Here is a 19,322-nt window from a genome sequence, read left to right as displayed (position 1 = left end):
GAGAGAGAGAGAGAGAGAGAGAGAGAGAGAGAGAGAGAGAGAGAATTATCTCCATAGAGAGAATTATCTCCATAGATAGACAACTTCATGGGTTTTTTTCTTTCTGCTTTTATTACATTCATGAGAACTGTCAGTTCTTCCATTTGACCTTTCTGAGCATTTAAAAATGTTCTTAGGGAGCAGAGGAAGTTCTTTTCTTTCTTCCTGTTTATTTTGTTCCTTCTGAAAAAAAAAAATCCTGCTTTTGCTAAGATGCTGCTTCCCCAGAGGCTCATTTCCAGGCCTGGTGTCAGTCTCAGAGCTCATCAGCTCACAGAAACTGCTGTGTTGGGTCTGGGAGGCTCTATCTCGAGGGGACACAGTTCTCCACACCACTGGGGAATGTCCTTGTACTTTTGTTTATAGTTAGATTGCGTAGATGTCCTGCCTCGGTAGCGCACGCCTCTCACTCTGCTCTCCAGCCAGGGCTATTAAGTGCATGAGAACCTGGCTCCTCTAGCATTATCAGCTTTGGGAAGGCAATCACTCACACAGACAAGTACAAAACCCATAACTTTTCCTTTGCTAGTTAAAAAACAAAGTATACTTGGGCTCAAATCACCTTGTTTCTTGTTGCAAGCCAACCTGTCACAGCAAGAGAGGGATGGGAACTCTTGAAGAGAACACTGTGGAATTAGAGGCATTCGGTCCAGCTATTGGCATGAAGCAGCTGCCTCAGAGCTGTCCAGTGAGTTACACAGTTCATTAATGAGGCTGACTTAGGCTCTTCCGGAACAGAGACTCTTTATTTTTAAAGCTTCTAGAAGTACTAGCCTAAGATGACTCAATATGAGATTTTTGACCTTTTGGCTCACAGTCCTTCTGAAAGCTGACCATTCTGGTTTGTGCAGTGAAAAGCTAATTTCAGACGAATGCCGATGGTCCCTTTGAACATGCTGTGCACACCTTTAATGTGCTGAAAGCTTATTTTACTCACTGATTATTAATGACCAGTTTGCCGCATTTATCTTGTAACCTTCAGACGAAGGGTAAAAAGATATTTAATGTATAATTTAATGTATACTGTGAGGAAGGCTTAAAGATTTTCAAGTGGAAATGGAAATGTCTGTAGAGTGCTGATAAACTAAAAAAACTCATCCATCCAGAGGATTTATTTTAATAGAAATGTATTTTCAGATACAAATGCAAAGTCTCTCTCTTACTTTTCTATTGTTATGATGCTCCCCTAAAATATATTTGAAATGATAGTGAAAGCATATAGATATGCTAATTATCCATATGTGCCTTATAAAAACTGACATAAAATGACAGCATCAATGGGAAACCTTTTAGACTCATAGAAAAGTGGTTTCCTACCCTTGTTGGTTCTTGTATCATCTTCTTTCTCTTCTAAATTTTTGACATATTTGAGGGTGGTAAACCTGGGTACGAGCTGGCCTTCAGAAATATTTGATGGCTCTCAGCTCAGAAGCATGTGTGGCTGTGTAGTGGTGTCCAGAACAAAGTCTTGTCTTGTCTCCTTCCTCGTTTCCCTAGCTCAGTTTCTATGGCTGAGTGTTTTAGACAGCTCAGGTCCTTAGACAGATCTGTACACTCTGAACTATGCTGAGTAACAATGGGAACCAAATGGCTGCCCTAAATACTATTAGGTCATAAAAATTATTCAAATGGAACCCTCTAAAATCAGGCCACAGTGAGATATCTCTCTAGTCCCTAGATGATTACAGTAATTAAATTAACTTTATCATTTTTATTATTAGAAAATAACTGTACATTTACTGCAAACCAAAATAAAATCATTGAAAGATCTCCCTATCAGATTGAATATATATATTCAATATATACATATATATGAGGTATGATATTCTATATATATTCTATAGAGAGATACATAATTATTATGTTTACAGGAATGATCATAGTGTGTTTGTTTGAATAATTCATTTTAAAAATGAATACCACAGTAGAGAGACACAGAGTTTAGTAGAGAGCAATGTTGGGTTCAGGCAGCCTTTGATAGTTCTTTGCCACGGTCAAAGGCAAGGGGTGTAACTTTCGTAAACAGTGTTAAGTTGTCAGCCGCATATGCACAGAGCTGTCAGCAACAAATTGATGCTTCAAGTAAAGATTTAGACACACAAGTCTCTTAGACAGAGGGACGTCCCTCAGATATTTCTGTGATGAGCACAGTTTTTGATGCTTTTGCCTCCTTCACAAGGGCCACACACTTTTTAGTATTTTATTGTATAGATTGTTATCAACTGCCATATTTTTAAAATATACTTATCCAGTAAAAAAAAAAATACTTCCTGTAAAAGCAACCTTGGTGATATTTTGGTTGGGATGAGCCAAGGTAGGATTCATTGGCTCGTTGGAATGAAGAAATGTGCAGATGTTTGGGGGGGTGCGGTAATATTGTTTTCACAAGACATTGGAGCCTGGCCAGGATGATTCTGAGGTAATGCTTGAGAACACTTCACAGGGAGGTAAACCAGCACAGCCTTTATCAGAAGCTGTTTTTCTACTGCTTATCCAGAGTCTTTAAAAGGTACAGACTTTTGATCCAGCAGTTCCTGAGCTGCAGGGTGAAGGGTCTTCAGAAAGATGTTTATTCTTCTGTTTTTCTTAATAGCAAAAATCTGGGAAGAGCCTTTAATGTCTAGTGACTTGGGACTTGTTAAGTAAATGCTCCAAATTACAGATTATTATATGGCCATTTATAGTTATATTAGTGAAAAAATAACACATGGAAGTATTTGTAATGCAGCATTAAGGGAGAATGCAAGATGCAAATATTTCTACACTATATGAGTTCAGCCATGGAAAATTCTACATATAATCCACACATGCGCACCATATAAATGCACATGCATAGATGCACACACAGATGCATACATACATGCACATAGTTATGTTCAGATGCACGCAAATGAACATGCACATACATGTATACACGCACACTCACAAAATGCAAGAAAAGATTCCAGAACACTAATACTATCTTATAATCAGTACATTTATGAATAATTACCTTTCTCTCTTTGTATTGTCTTTATCAATAATCCATTGCTTAGAACCAAATATATCTTCATAACTTGATCAAAGTCATTCATTAATTCATATATTAACATTTCTTATTTTGTCAAGTACAGTGTGCATGTGCCTAGGTGTATATACTAGATATACTAATATTAGTATATCTTGTAAAAATGAATATATTAATATATTGATATACTTAATAATGAAAATAAGGTCAAAGGTGATGGGACTTTGTTGACTGATGATTTTTGGTTTTCATTGTTGCAGTACTGGTGAGTGAGGTAACTATTTGGTCAAGCATAGTCCTTCACTAAGATATACTCTATACCTGTTATCTCTGAGCATGGTCCGATAGCTCAATAATGTACAGATTTCTATAATGATACAGAGATTTATTTCTGAACAGGATAACCAAAAGCTAACCTCAGAATGACTCATCCTGCTCTAATATACTGGATATTTCTATTTTTAAGTGTAGCTAATGAGTATATTTGTTTACATGACCATGAGCACCTATCATGATTCATTCTCTCTGCTTGGCTTGGCTTGATCCTTTCATCTCCTGTATCTTTCTTCAGGCCTCTAAGTTTTCATTTTATATATTCTCTCTCTCTCTCTCTCTCTCTCTCTCTCTCTCTCTCTCTCTCTCTCTCTCTGTAATTTAAAACTCACTATGTAGCCCAGGACAGCTTTGAACTCACCACTCGTCTGCCACAGTGTTCTGAGTCCTGAGATTACAGGCCTGAGTAACCGTGTCCAGTAGGCTTTACTTTTTAAGTTGAGATTAAGATTATATGCAATTCAGTGAATTTGAGTGTTTTCTCAAAGTTACACAACTATCACCACATGTAACTTGAGAACATTCTTATCATTCCTGGGATGAACCTCCTCCCCATTAGTGTTCATTCTCCAGTCTCCCTCTCCAGACCCTGGCAACCACTGATCTACTTTCTGTCCTTACGAATTGTTTGAGCCTTTTCCTCAGACAAATTCTTTTGAGCCTTTGGGGAACATTTATTTAGTCAGACAACTTACATCACAGCCATTAAAATAAATTTCAAATGGGTCAGCCATGTCAACCTAACAGATGCTTCCAGTGCATTAAACAATGGGTTAATTTCTTTGGTACCAGACTGTGAAAAAAGCCTTCCTACTTACAATACAAATTCAATAAAGGAAAGGTTTATTATTTTTTAACTGAATGAAAACACCATAAACAAAGATGAAGACAAAGGAAGACTACACAAAAAATATTTGTAGTGTGAATTACTGGAAAATACATAATCCCCTGCCCCAAAGTCTTTAGAACCTTTGAAAATCAATGAATAAAAGCCCACACACAGACACACAAATTTAGAACAATGGGCAAAAGTCATGAAAAATGCTTTCAGAGAAGATAAACAAATGCCCCTCGATACAGAAGATGATGCTCCACTTCCTTCATAATAAGATAAATTCAAATGCAAATCCCACTGGGATGCTGGTTCTAAGTCATCAGATGGCTGATATTCAAAAGCTTGAGTCTGAAGAAGAGGCACACAGGGCTGGTTAGCATGCAAGTTACACAGCACCTATAGAGGGAGAGTTGGCAAAACCAACAAAACCACATGTCCGTTTGCTTAACAAACAAATAGTATACATACCATGAGAGTCTCCACTTCAGTGTTCCTGATAATAGCAAAATGTTGCTTACAATCCAATTCATAGGATATGAATTTGCTAAACTAGGTCATCCAGGCAGGAGGAAAACCACAATTGCATAATATTAAGGCTGTCCTCAAGAAGTGACCACTCAACTATAGTTCCAGGGTATAGTCATTCAAAGACACTGTCAGGGAAACACATGAAGCATATGCTAAAACTAATGGAAAGGACTACTATAGTAAGTCTATGAGGATGAAATGGGGGAGTGTGTGTGTGTGTGTGTGTGTGTGCGTGTGCACATGTGTGTGTGTACACACAACCACAGACATACCCACACAGGCATGCACACAGCACAAGCACACTCAAGCACACTAACATGGAGGCCACAGGTCACCCATGGGTGTCAGTCCTCAGGAGCCATCTACCTTGAGTTTTTGAGGCAAGGTCTCTCACTAGGAGTTGGAGTTTGCTAATTAGACTCAGTTCTTGGCCAGTGAGCCTTGTCTGCCTCACAAGTGCTGGGATTGCAAGTGTACCCCACAGTGCCAAGTCTTTACATAGGTCCTGGGAACCAATTTCGATCCTCATGGCTTACATGCAACCATTATGCCAACTGAGATAGCTCCTAAGCGTGAGGCTTTTAAAAATACATACTTTTGATTTGTGAAGTATAAATATTTTAATACAAATAAAACACATTAAACTGAGTCTAGTTAAAAATTTAAAACAGAATCAAACGTACCAACTATATATCAAGGCACTAGTGCAAGTGCACAGTAGTCAGATAGCTTTTGCATAAAGTACTGTATGAGGGAAATCATTATGGGAAAGTTTTATTTAATAATGGCATATTAAATTACATATTCTCACAGCCTATAGGACATGTTAGCAGGTGCCATCTTAAGTACTCAAATGGTTTTATGAAATAAAATACATAAAATAGAAACATTCCCATTGTAGCTATTTCTAAAGAATTAATAGTTTGGGGCTGGAAAGATGGCTCAGTGGTTAAAAACACTGGCTGTTCTTCCAGAGGACCCAGGTTCAACTCCCAGCACCCATATGGCAGCTCACCACTATCTGTAACTCCAGTTCCAAGTAGTCCAATACCCTCACTTACACAAATGTAGGCAAAATACCAATGCATGAAAGTTAAACATAAATGAATTTAAAAAGAATTAATAGTTCAGTACCATTAAGTGCACTCACTGGTGCTGGGATTGCAAGCGTTACACAAGTGTTTACAAGTGTTACACAACCACTGCCAGTAGCATCATCATTTCGCCCTGAAGCCCTGTGCCTGTTGCATATAATACTGCACCATACTTCAGCATCAGAACAATGCAGCCAGCATGTGTACCGGGGAAGTGTCATGGGAAGTCCCCATCTGCCCTGGAGTATCCCTGCCAACGTGATTAGTGGGATTCTAATGAGGAAACCATCAGACAAGGCGTAGATTTAGGATATCCTCCAAAGCTTGGCTTAGTTTCCAAAGATATTAATGGCATGAGGGGTTTTAAATAAACAAAATGCAAAGTAAGATATGAAAGAGATGCTGTCAGAGTCTTCAGAGTCCAGCTTAAAAAGGAAAATATCCTACAAATCCTATTTGGAAGACAATTGAAGAAAGTGCCATCCGCACTGTATATTACACAAAATTATAACAATGTTCATTATCTGCACTGTATATTACACAAAATTATAACAATGTTCATTTTCTTTGGTAAGAGAAGGAGATGCATTTCTGTTTGAGAATATTTTGTCCTGAAGGGAAACACAAATACAGATAAAATGCCACAATATCTAATCTATTTTAAACAATTCTTCCAATAACTAACTAGACCCTTTGTATCTGTACAAACACAGAAAGGGAAGTGTGAAATAAAAAGTCAGAGAAAATACTGCAAAACAAAATGAGAAAATGAAAATGTTATATAAAAGAAAGGATTGCAAGTCACTACAGAGATATTTTTAATAAATACTGTCATCTTTGGCTTTTAATTCATGCTTTTTCTCATTTTACCCATCCATGTTTTAAGTTAGGTCACCTCACTACACAAATCTTTCCCTGGCTGCTCTGTCTCATTTGGTTTGTGTGAGGTAATTTTCATAAGTCTCCCGAGTTGTATTTTATGAAATTTGATTGTATTGTTCAGTTAGAGCCAGAAGGTTTTAGGTTCTTGAGGCAAAATAGATTTTTCAGAAGCATTTCTAATAGGCTTCTCTTTCTGCAGACATGGCATTGCTACAGTTTCAGATAGTGAGTTATCTCTGTAACTGTCATTTTTTATGCTGTAGAGCAGAGATGCATACTGGGTAAAAAGGAAATCAATAGCTGGTGTTCCCAGGTGACGGGCAGGATGTGGTCCTCAAATCTACCCGAAGCCCTGCTTGATGCTGTGTTAAAATCTCTTTCAGGAGGTGAAATCGACTGTGTCGATAAGGATGGCAACACGCCTCTCCATGTGGCTGCAAGATATGGTCACGAGCTTCTGATTAACACCCTAATAACTAGCGGAGCCGACACAGCCAAGTAGGTCACTGGGAAATGCTGAGGCCTAACTGCCACGTGTGGGAGCGCTGGCAAGGGAGGCTGTTACACAGTGCAGGATGCCCATTTATCCAGGGTATGGTGGATCTGTGCCATTATGCTAAGCACAGATTAAATCTGAAATCAAGGAAGGCACTTTAATGACAGCCCAGGAGGTACCAGTTGGTTTTAGCTGCATAGAACCAGGTCTATTCTGCTAGATTTCTCTGAGGAAATGTTGGACTTCTTTTTCTTTAGCTTTGTCTTCTAGTGTCTCTTCATTGTTTCAGCATCCACTGTCCAAGAGGAAAGATGACCGGGCAAATTCAAATTTACTCAGAGTTTTTGTTCAGTTTTAAAAATAGAGTTATAGTATACAGTCAAGTCCATGTGCCACATGGGAAGCGTGAGGCTGTTAATTCTACACAAATGTTGAAAGTATCTCTCTGGGTATGGGGCTGAGTTCTTAGGAGGATTCATTATATACTTGCCAATCACTAAGTAGTTAGAAAAGAGCAAAGCCAGGACTCAGAGCTTCTGACTCTGTCTCCTTAAACACAGTGTTCTTTACTGCAGAGGGTTAAGAGAAGTTCTACAGTACACTAGGTATATGAAGGAGAAAACATGTCCACTGATACAAGAGAAAATTAAAAAGACCCCACTATTCTTCTAGTACAAAAGCCCCTTCACCTCCGATAGCACACCACAGGAAAATCTTTCAGACCTCATTTATTTTGGAATAGCTGAGTTGGAGCTGCTGGTTAACTGCTAAATTAGAAATAGCTAGATACAAATGGCTTCCATTAATTTTATGACTTGCCAAATAAATGCAGCAATTTAACTGGAATTGGTCTCCTTCTTTTCTATAACTTATACATTGTTAACTTTAGGGTGATTTGGCATTTTTAGTCCCAGTGCTCTTCAATGTGTGCCTGAAGTGAAGACCGAGGCTTCTCACTTAACTATGGCAGCCATGCCCAGATTTTTCTACTAAAGATTTCAAAATTGTTCCTCTACTAGCAGTCTTATTATACAATAAAGAACATTTTTCGCAAATGTTAAAATCATTCTATGTTATTCAGAGACTCTGAATTCTGCCCTTCTTCCTTGATGTACAGTTTGACTTATGAATCAGTGTCATATTCAAGTTCAAATGCCAATAATAATGGCACCCATACAGATACCATCAAACTCTGCACTGAAATGACTACTTACTAAGTGCAGAATAAGATATAATGTAACAAACAGAATTTTTGCTAGAAAGTCTAAATCAGAGTAATTTTATCTTTTATCTTTCTAAGTATCAGTGACAAAGGAAATAATTAGTTAATGTAGATTGTGATGAATTACTGAAAGTGGAAAGATTGATTAAAAGTATTGTTAATAGGTTATAAAATATACTATGCAATTATTACACTATTGCTTTCTGTTTTATCTAGTTTCTTATAGATGATATTGATATTTCTCTAATTCATACTTGCTCTGTTCTATATAAAATACATTTTTTCATAAACATATATTGTTTATATACACACATGTATATATATGTATACTATATACATATATAATTATAAAATATATGCTATGTGTATAAACATGTATGTGTATATATACTACCGCTTTATAAATATATTGATCATTTGTATGTATATACATATATATTATTTGCCTTTATAAAATATGTTGCATATCTCTACATGTATGTATGTATATGTGAATGTATATATGTAAAAATGAGGTTCATTCAAGGCATCATGAGAAATGCAGTCTTGACTCAGACACATTCCTTTAGAAACTTAAAAATGTCATAGATAATAATCTATACATTTAAAAACTTCTGTACATTCTTCATATCCTCTTTCAAAAGTCCAGAAATATTTTTAATCATTTATTTTTGCTTAACCTCCCCCAAACAAATCAACTTATTGTATGATAATAGCATTAGCTTCTAAGTTTCCTATAGTTAGATTTAGAATATATCATACTTTAAAAAAAAGTAGTATGTTTTATTAAACCAAGTAGGAATGAAATAAATAGTCACATAAATAAGAACCTTTCCTCCCGTGCTTTGACTCCTTTCCATGGGCATCCAGATCAGCATTGATGTGACTGCCTTTTAGAATCTTGTAATGGGGGTGGGTAAGTGATGGGAGAGGCAATAACAGGCAGCTCTCCTGCACATGATGTTGCCTGGAAGACTGGAAAGTTACATCTCTTTATGGATGCCAGCTTTTGCATACACTGGCCTGGAAATCTCCATATATGGGAAGGAAAACTAACAGAAAATGGAAGAAAACACCAACAGAGGCCAACAAGGAAAGAGAAAGAGGCTTGTTCATGATGCTTGGCCTTTTGCAAAACACTGAAGACTGAATTATCTGTGGTGATGTGTTTACACACATTCACACACATACCAAGTAATAACTCGGGATAGAAAATAAGTTATTTATAACCAAAGCTTAACAAATTCAGATCTATGATTCCTTTATGAAGCATGACATCTAAGAATACATCTGGGTAGTTAATGCTGCAGGGCTTGTGCAGAAGACTTACAAATCTAAAATGTATCATTTGGTTAAAATGAGTTGCTACATGAAATGGTTATGGATACGTAGCAGCCCCAGACAAAACTGTTGGTTTTGAAGCAAGTGCAGCCTATGGCTTATGCACAGAGAGGTGGAGAGGGATGCTCAGAGGATCATTAACTAAAGGCAGGAACTGCCTGCCTTTCCAGGATCGTCCCGAGGAGGGGCTCCTATGTCAGGCTTAAATCCTTTTCTAGATTCTTTTTGCAATAACTTTTAGGGAAAGCATGCTAGGTTTCTGAACTATGTGCTCAGTGATGTTTATTGCTCCTCTGTTTTGTGACTGGCATAGTGACGTGGGTTAGTGTACATCAGCATAGTTCATTAGGAAGATGAACTTTTGTCTTGCAAAAGGTAAACAGTTACTTTTATCAACATTTTATTCTTAATAATACAACCACTATTAGCTCTTAAAAGAACATGGACACATATTAGATTGATAGTAAATATTTATTGAATCAAGGAATAAAATAGGTTGCTTTCCCCGCTTGAGAGTTATCTTACTCAGCATTGTTAGCTCTGGCAGTAAGCATCCTATCTTAGGCTCACAGTGTTGAACAGAGAGATAAATGACTAAGAGAATAGTTGAATGAATGAATGAACAAGCAAATGAGATTTTCAACAACTAAGCTGAAAGAAACAATAGGGTAATGTTTAATTCTTCATGTGAAACAGGTTGTTTTTTTTCAAATATGTGTGTATACATACATATGTCCACAATACATATGTACATATAGACATATGCACACATCCATATGGCTATGGGCTTTTAATTGGTTTAGAGCCAAGGTCATCTTATTTTAAGGTAGAAAATGGTTGTGTAATTATTTATTGAATGGAAAAATGACAAAATGACTTCAGGGATCCTTATGGGAATTTTCAACAGAGGACTTTCGAAGGAGTACTTATTCTTGGGACCTTTACTGTGGATGGTTGTTGTTCTCCTTAGGTGTGGAATCCATAGCATGTTCCCCCTACATTTAGCTGCTCTAAATGCTCACTCTGACTGCTGCAGGAAGTTGTTATCATCTGGTAAGTGAATCTGCCAGCGATCAGGCCTGGTGTGTCCTGTCCGTGAGCCAAATGGCTTTAGGTGTCTGGTCTCAGTAGCTGGCTGCATACGGCCGTTGCTGTACCTTGGCAGAGTGAGGTGGTTCCATACCTCCTGGCACTCCTTGATGTCAAAATTGTTCGGATGCCAGTGTTGCTACCTAGAATGAGAGTCTTGTCCGATTTTTAGTTGTTCAGAATTGGGTGTGGGTAATGGCCGGAGTTTACATTTGGGAATCTTAAGTCACAGAAGAAGAAAAAAATCTTTAAGGCTTAAATTGGTGACTTAACATTTAATACTTTTCAACAAAAGAAAATGGCTGCTCTTCCAACATTTCAGTCACAGAAAATATCATGTTATCATCCAGCTCCATGGGCATGGAAACATCTTCAAGGCAGATCCCCTTTTAAGAAGGTTTACTTTTTTATATTTTTCATGCGGAGCTGTCTGGAACCAGCCTGTTTTGGAGCTTTGCTGATCTTTCTTATCCCTGCTTCTGCCAATCTCAATATATTAAGAAGTTCCCGGGCTTTCCAAAGTGGTGGGAGCCTGCAGGGTGAAGATTGTTTATGAATTAATTCATTAGCTATCCCAGAGGCGTATTTCTTCCTCTAAGTACTTTGCCTATGGTGGATTCTGGTCTCATTGCTTTTGGCAAGCTTAAAAATAATCCCTGCATGAAAGTGTTTCCCACATCTTAGACCCACGGGAAGGTTGGGGTGCACTTAAGGAACTGTCTAGTCCTGCCTGTTAGGGTTGTTCCCCTACCTTCCGTCTTTCTGACATGTCTGTCTGCCTGTCCACTGCCCTACTTATCTCAAATTAGTTTCATAAATTTCTGTCCTGGGATTGAAAAATGGGGCCATGGTTCACCAAGGGCTGAATGCAAAAAAATAAATCCTCCTTGATTTCATGGTGCTTCCTATAAAATTGCCAAGCCTGAGCAGTTACTATTTGTTTCCATGACAGCCTCTTTCTGACTACAATTGCTTGCCTTCTGGTTTTCCTACTAACTGATTTTTCTGTCTCTGCGGTGTTTCTTGTGGTTTAACTAGGACAAAAGTATAGCATAGTGTCCTTGTTTAGTAATGAGCACGTGCTGTCTGCAGGCTTTGAAATAGACACCCCAGATACGTTTGGAAGAACATGCCTCCACGCCGCTGCTGCAGGAGGGTGAGTACTTCTGAGTGGCAATGATTTCATGACTTGATGACTTCATATGTCTTAATTGACATGAATTGGCTGTGAACCAAAGGCAATTTCCTTGGTAAATGGGGTCACAATCACTTTACCAGATATCAAGTGTCACTAGCTCCATTTCCACATCACTCAGATTTTGTGCTTCTAAAGAAAAATGAACAGTCCATCCTGTGTAACTCATGGGCCTTGTGTCCTTATCTACCCCACCTCGCACCCATCCCACCCCAGCTGTGAGATGAGATGTCAGGCTACACAACATGGGTATCTACTTGGCGTCTTTTCTACCAAAAGAAATTAATTTGAACTTTGTTCTCAAGTTTTCCCGTCTGTTGCCAGTTGATAGGTGGTGATCAAGAGGATAAAGGGTTGAATCCATTTATGCTCATTTATAGATATTTAGTAACAAAAATGAGCTTTGACATTATAGAATGATTAAAGGTGAACAAAAGCCAGGGAAATCCTAAAGAAAAATAATAAAATATAAAATATAAATAAAATAAAAGAGTGATTTAATCCTTGCATTTTTCCCTTGTAGCAAAGAGCTTTGTTTCATCAGTCTTTTTCTTTTGCATATCAATGGCTAGATGAAAGCTCTGATCAATATATTATTGATATATGACCACATATTGATCAGGCATAGTGTCTCTTAGATGACCTTGTATTGGGAAGGTGTTGGTTTTAAAATCGGTTTCCTAGTACTAAAGGAATTAGTTCTCCATTTATCATGTGTGTTACCAAAGACATCACCTATTTATCAGAGATGAATGAACCATGAAATGATAAAATCCTAATTTCCGTGGATAACTTCTGGAGTCATAAACTAAGTCTTACATGGAGTTACATGGAGTTACTGTATTTTGCTGAAGTGAACACAAATTACTGTATTTTTAAAAAGAAGCCCCTTTCCCTAACCCCAGTCCTCAAACTAAATGAGAGTCACAAACCACACAGGTTGAATCCACCTATATCTTTGCCCCCTTTCCATCCACCATTCAGTAAGAAATAGGTGCTGTACCAATTCATATGTGCCTTTTAAAACTCCATGTATTTTGTGGCTCTTACATCTCGTTCTCTGAGAAGAGAGGCTATGAAGGGCAGATGTAGAAAGGGGAGAGCCCTGCTCAGGCTTGTCACTAATAGGATCATTTTTCTTATTTAAATTATAATAAAACAATATGTTCCAGGCCACTTCTTAGCATTTAAGGTTTAGAATGATGATAGATGGTTATGCCTAATATGAGGCCTGCCCAGAAAGTGGCAACACACCGTGCTCGGCTTATATCTGAAATGCTGATTAGAATGAATATTAGCTACATGCCCTTTAACAGGAAAATTCACTTCGATGGGTTCTTTCTTCTCTGTTGTGGGTGATTTATTGCTTTTGTGAATGACAAAGCTTCTTTGAATGATCACTGGGCTCCAATCTGCTCCATCATTTTCAGTGTTGGTCCAGGGCATTTATTCACCTGGGTTACAAAGACAGGGAAATGCAGCTGTCTCTTTTCCATTAAGGAGTATTGAGTTGAAATGGTTACTTGTGGGGATTTATTATGCTGTGATAAAAGGTAGTGCTCAGCCACTTTGCCTCATTGTTTAAAGGTGACACGGAGTTATTAGAGGCTGAAGTGGTTTCATAAACTCCTGATGGTTTTGAAAAAGAATTTTAGGATAAACGGTGAGGCTATCACCAGAGGGCTTAATCATGTAGCAGTCATTACAGTCCTTAGTCACTGGGTTGAAAACGTCCCATGAAGCCCTTGCACTTACTGATTTATTAGTTTTGAGAAAGGAAATGTAGGTTCTTACAATGCAGCATTCCTGGAATGCAACCAGGTTATTTCTTATTAGCAGAATTTTGGATCTGAGGTTCCCATTTCATCTCATCCCATAGTCTGTGGAGAACAGGTCTTTCTGAAAGTATCTTAGTAATTAACCCCGACCTTACTAATTATGTTTTCCCTGTCTTTCTAGCAATGTCGAATGTATAAAGCTCTTGCAGAGCAGCGGAGCAGATTTTCACAAAAAGGACAAATGTGGGAGGTATGTACTCAGGGCTGACCTCCCTCGAGGACCTAGAAATGAGTAGGGAGACGAGTAGAGGGTCCATGGAGAAGTCCTATTCTCATCATCATTCAGATGGTCACCGTGGGACAACTGGGGTGCCTCCATCCTCAGAAGGCAATCCTTCCTTGTAGGGAAACACCAACTAAGCTGACAGGAAACACAAGTTAAGGCCTCTCTCAGCTTCAGCTTTTTTTTTTTTTTAAATTGCCTACCGGGATATATTTTAGAAAAACAGCAGAATAGACCAGCTTAGCGCACCAAATTTGAAATATGTGCTGGAGATAGCTCAGCAGTTAAGAGTGTGTGCTGTTCTTACAGAGGACTGGAGTTCAGCTCTAGCTATCCAAGTCTGGTAGCTCACAACCGCCTGTAACTCTAGCTCCAGAAGTCTCGTGATGCCTTCTGGGACTTCCCCAACTCCCCAGATACACAGAGACAGACACAGAGACATACATACAGACACAGACACACAAATAAAATTAAAAAGTTAAAATGTAGTCAAAAGAGCTACAGAATTTCTTTTCTGTATTGGGCATTTCATCTTAAGATGAATTTGTAGTCATTTGCAATATTAAATAAACACAAACCACCACTGGAACAGAACTTTTTACTTTCATAACCCCTTGTGCAGTCAAAGTGTCATGATGCCAGCTGGTTTGTGGGGACACACACACACACACACACACACACACACACACACACACACACAGAGTCAGTCATGTACCAAGTAACAACTTTTCACTCAATACTTGATCACATACACCATAGTGGTCCCATATATCTTAAGTACGTATTAGGCCTTACCATCTAGTTTTTATTCATACAATGACAAACCCACCTAATGCTACACTTCCTAAAACTCATCCTGCTTGAGATACGTGACCGTATGGATGCATACACATGTGACACAAGACTGTATGTAGGTATGTCTATCTCTCTCTCTAGCAATTCCTTCTAAGCCCTTACCATTTGTCCCCTAGCTCTTTGACATTGACTCCTAGCAGCAGATAAAATGAAACTTCTCTGTCATTCTTATGAGACTGTCCCTCCTCTATGTCCCCTACCATCCTGAATACTCTATAACCTCACCTTACTAGTGGGATCTTTTCTCATCTGACTGTAAGTCTCCTGAAAACAAAAACTGTCATTTTTTCTTTTCCATTACCTTCCCTCCCCCCACCTCTTCTCCTCTCTTCTTCTCTTGTTTTGTCCCCACTTCGTGTGTGTGTGTGTGTGTGTGTGTGTGTGTACGTGCACACGTGTGTGTATTGCTGTGAATCAAAGCCACAGTATTGCACATACTAGGCAAGCCCTCTACTACTGAGTTACATCCATAGACTGTTTAGTTTTGAGACAGGGTCTTGCTCTGTAACGTAAACTGGCCTTGAACTCAGAACTCACAATTCTTCTGCTTCAGCCTCCCCAGTGTTGGAGTCACAGGCAAGTGTCCCTGCATCTAGCTTCCTCTTTGTCCTTAAGCTTCATCGGAGCTGTTGATGCCTAGCCATTTTCAGTCCAATTAGTCAAAAGCAATCAAATATATAAAATTTATAATTGTAATTCTTCCTTTTGGACTGAAGAGAAAAATTAACCAGTAAAAGAACCCTAAAACTGTCTACAAAATGAAAAAATACTTGAAAACTAATAAATAGTTCCTGAGCTAAAGTTACTTTATTTTAGTGTTCTATTTGGCTATTATTCTGAGGATATTGGCTGGTCACACCAGAAAAAAAACCTGTCAATAATTGAAACTAAAAATAAGTAATATAAATTGTTTCCTATTTCTCATGCAAAGAACTAGCTTCTCGAACAGAAAGGGTGAATGTGGCTTAATAGGAGAGAAGGGAGACGCACGTGAGTGAAGGTGAGCTGTGAACGTGATCTAGGACCCTTGTCATCCAGTTTGCATTCATTAGTGGGTTCATAATGTGCATAGGTATGAGAGACGCTCTGTAGAAGAAACTGAGACAGCTCAGGGAAGCCTTCAGTTCTAAGCTGAGAAATCCAGCCTTTGCCAATGAGGGAAAGACTCATGATTTTAGAACGGGATTGTCAAAGGTGAAGATTGGTCCTTTGAAAACTCAACCAGAAACTAAAAGAAGCTTTATAAGAGTTAAGAATGGTCTGTAAAACAATTCCTTAGCATACTCTAATTAATGCGAAATGATGGATTTCATTGTAACATTTTCATATATACACACAGTACATACTTTATATTTACACACTCCATTGCCCTCTCTTATCCCCCACCTCTCATACACCCCGCCCCTACTTTCCCCAGTAGTCTCTAAGGATGATCTTAATGAACATGGTCTGGATGCTTGGTTGGTTTTTAGGTTTTTGGTTTTTGGGGTTTTTGTTGTTGTTGTTGTTGTTGTTGTTGTTGTTGTTGTTTTTCGAGATAGGGTTTCTCTGTGTAGCCCTGGCTATCCTGGAACTCACTCTGTACACCAGGCTGGCCTCGAACTCAGAAATCCTCATGCCTCTGCCTCCCAAGTGCTGGGATTAAAGGCGTGCGCCACCGCTGCCCAGCTCTGGATGGTTCTTCATGGGGCAATCTTGCCATGGGGAAGAAATAGCATAGCTCTGACCCAAGGTAGGCACTAGGAATAGAGCGGACAGTGCCACTAAGGCTGGCCTTGCCAGAGCCACATGTCTTTGCAAACTCAGCTTTGCTTTCCGCAGCCTCCACACACTGAAAGTGGAAGCAAAATGACTTTGGCCAGTGCTTCTGTTAGAGATGAGTCTATTTCCTAGACTTGAGTAAAGTAAAATAGTAATAATGATAACTGTCACTGTTTGTTTTTTAGGACCCCTTTGCACTATGCCGCTGCAAATTGTCATTTCCACTGTATTAAAGCATTAGTGACCACTGGAGCCAACGTTAATGAAACAGATGACTGGGGACGGACAGCTCTGCACTATGCTGCTGCATCAGACATGGATAGAAAGTAAAAATAACCTTGTTTGTGCTTCATCTTGGGTAGAGCTGGGTGTGTGTGTGTGTGTGTGTTATATTTTCTTCACACTGCTTCCTAGAAACTGCACATGAGGACTCTCTCATTCAGAGTGGAGGGTCATCCGTACCCCAGGTTTCCCGGTTCTGTCTCTAGGTTTGATTATTACACACCATTGTATAATTTCCTTCTTCTCTGCTCTTGGGTTCAATGCCAAGTAGAGCTGTCAAGCCCAGGCTTTCCAGTTCTTTGGAAATCTGTTGTAATTTCTCTGACATACACAGTAGTTTCCACCATTATCACATAAATGTTTCATCTGCATATATATATATGTCCTGTGTAAAAAATACCCACCAATGCAGTGAATACTGCCCTGGTGATAAGATTAGGTGCTGTTCTTCATGAATGCTCATCCAGCAGCTGCAGAAGAGGAATGTCTTATTCTGAATATGTTTGGAGTATAGATGTCTAGACGTGGAAAGTCTATAACCCTGAACCCCTCAGTAAGGAAGACAGTTGTGTGGTCCCAGCATCTGTGTAGTTCTTAAATTCACAGGAAGATTTTGATGAGTTTGCATGACAACTGTTGAATTCTTTGCTGTCCCCTGTGGTGCATTTGATGCTGGGTAAGGGGTAATGGCTTCTTTTCTAGAACAATGACCTCTAAACATTCAATTTTAACATATAAATAAGCTAAGTATATGTTCTTCCCACTGGGCCATACCACCAGCCCTTTCAAATATTTAAGATGGTGAACCAAATAAGAAATAATCTTAGGCTGGAGAGATGGTTAAGAGCATTGACTGTTCTTCCAGAGGTCCTGAGTTCAATTCCCAGCAACAACATGGTGGCTCACAACCATCTGTAATGGGATCCGATGCCCTCTTCTGGTGTGTCTGAAGACAGCAACATGTACTCAATAAACATGAAATAAATAAATCTTAAAAAAGAAATAATCTTATATCATGATTTAATGCACATATTCACATACATGTTCATACATAAGAAATAGAAAAAGATCTCACAAACCATATTTACATTTATTGTATGTGATACATTATATTTTCTATCATATTTTGATAACTTCAATGTAATTGATTTCACTTAGTAATAGGTTGTGATCCAGTGTTTAAGAAATCCAGTGTTTATGAAGAACCAGAAGAGGTGGCACATATGTGGAATCTTGGCATTTTACAAGTGGGAGGAAGGGGATCAAGAATTCAAGTTCATCCTCTGCTAGTTTGAGGACAGCCTGGGCTACATGAAATGCTGTCTTAAAGAACAAACAGCAAATATATATATGTATATATATATATATATATATGCGCACACACACACACACACACATGGCATGGCTGGGGAAGTATCTCAGTTGATAAAATGTTTCCATGCAAACATGAGGTCTGATTTTGATACCCAGAACCCACATACAAGTACCCAGGCTCCTGGATTGGAGAAACGGTTTATTAGTTAAGAGAGCTTGCTGCTCTTTCAGAGGACCCACAGTCAATTGGCTCACACTCACATATAACCCCAGCTCTAAGGGATCTCTCTCACAGGATGGTATCTCACACATGTGACATTCAGTCACACAGACACACAGACACATGTAAATAAAAATAGTAAAAGAGTAAACCTTAAAAAATAATCCAGGCATGATGACAGCTTGCCGACCAGCGAGTCTAGCTTACTAGATGACCTGCAGAACGATGAGCAGCATTGTCTGAAAAAAAACCAAGATAGATGGCTCTCAATAAAAGTTGACCTCTGGCCTCCACACATGTGTACCCACACATATGCACCCAAATGAGCATGCATGGCCCAGCCGCATTTTGTGTCTATGTAAATATTTTTCTAATAAAATGTCATACTTGGGATCTTATAACCACAGAGGTTGAGCAATGCTGTGCACTGGGGAAAGATCGGCTGAAGGAGGGGCTAGGGAACAAATATACCTCATGTTTTAAGAGCTAGGAAGGAAATGTTAAATGAAGAGTCATTCTAGGAGATGAAGGTCAAGAGTCCCCTAGAGGGTGTGAGATGCTGGACTGGCCAGAGAGCATCAGGGTTTCGTAGAGGGTGGAGGAGCCTGAGCTAAGTTTCTTCTTTTTACTTGGAAAGTTTTAGGATGCCTATAGTGGGGTAGGCAACTTGATTCTGGTCTTAATCACTCATAGCTAGGGAGAAGTTTTAGGATGTTCTCAGTTGGATTCCTTGGGAGAAAATAGATTTCCTGGATGTTCTTGGTGAGA

At 38.8% G+C, this 19,322-nt stretch overlaps 1 protein-coding gene across 2 annotated transcripts in view; it reads left to right on the top strand.

Moving 5' to 3' along the window:
- Window positions 1-19,322, top strand: part of Ankrd44 (ankyrin repeat domain 44) — a 257,860-nt gene that overhangs the window by 163,037 nt on the left and 75,501 nt on the right. For both annotated transcript variants that reach the window (XM_028765551.1, XM_028765552.1), the window contains exons 10-14: window positions 7,102-7,216; window positions 10,748-10,830; window positions 11,959-12,022; window positions 14,021-14,089; window positions 16,924-17,064. In XM_028765551.1, the coding sequence (XP_028621384.1) occupies window positions 7,102-7,216; window positions 10,748-10,830; window positions 11,959-12,022; window positions 14,021-14,089; window positions 16,924-17,064 (472 nt within the window). The remainder of the gene's footprint in view (window positions 1-7,101; window positions 7,217-10,747; window positions 10,831-11,958; window positions 12,023-14,020; window positions 14,090-16,923; window positions 17,065-19,322) is intronic.

The sequence above is a fragment of the Grammomys surdaster genome, unplaced genomic scaffold (genome assembly GCF_004785775.1).
Source record: "Grammomys surdaster isolate TR1022 unplaced genomic scaffold, NIH_TR_1.0 165, whole genome shotgun sequence".
In the NCBI taxonomy this organism is placed as follows: domain Eukaryota; kingdom Metazoa; phylum Chordata; class Mammalia; order Rodentia; family Muridae; genus Grammomys; species Grammomys surdaster.
Note: the sequence above shows the minus strand (reverse complement) of the source record. Positions and strands in the feature narration are given on the sequence as shown.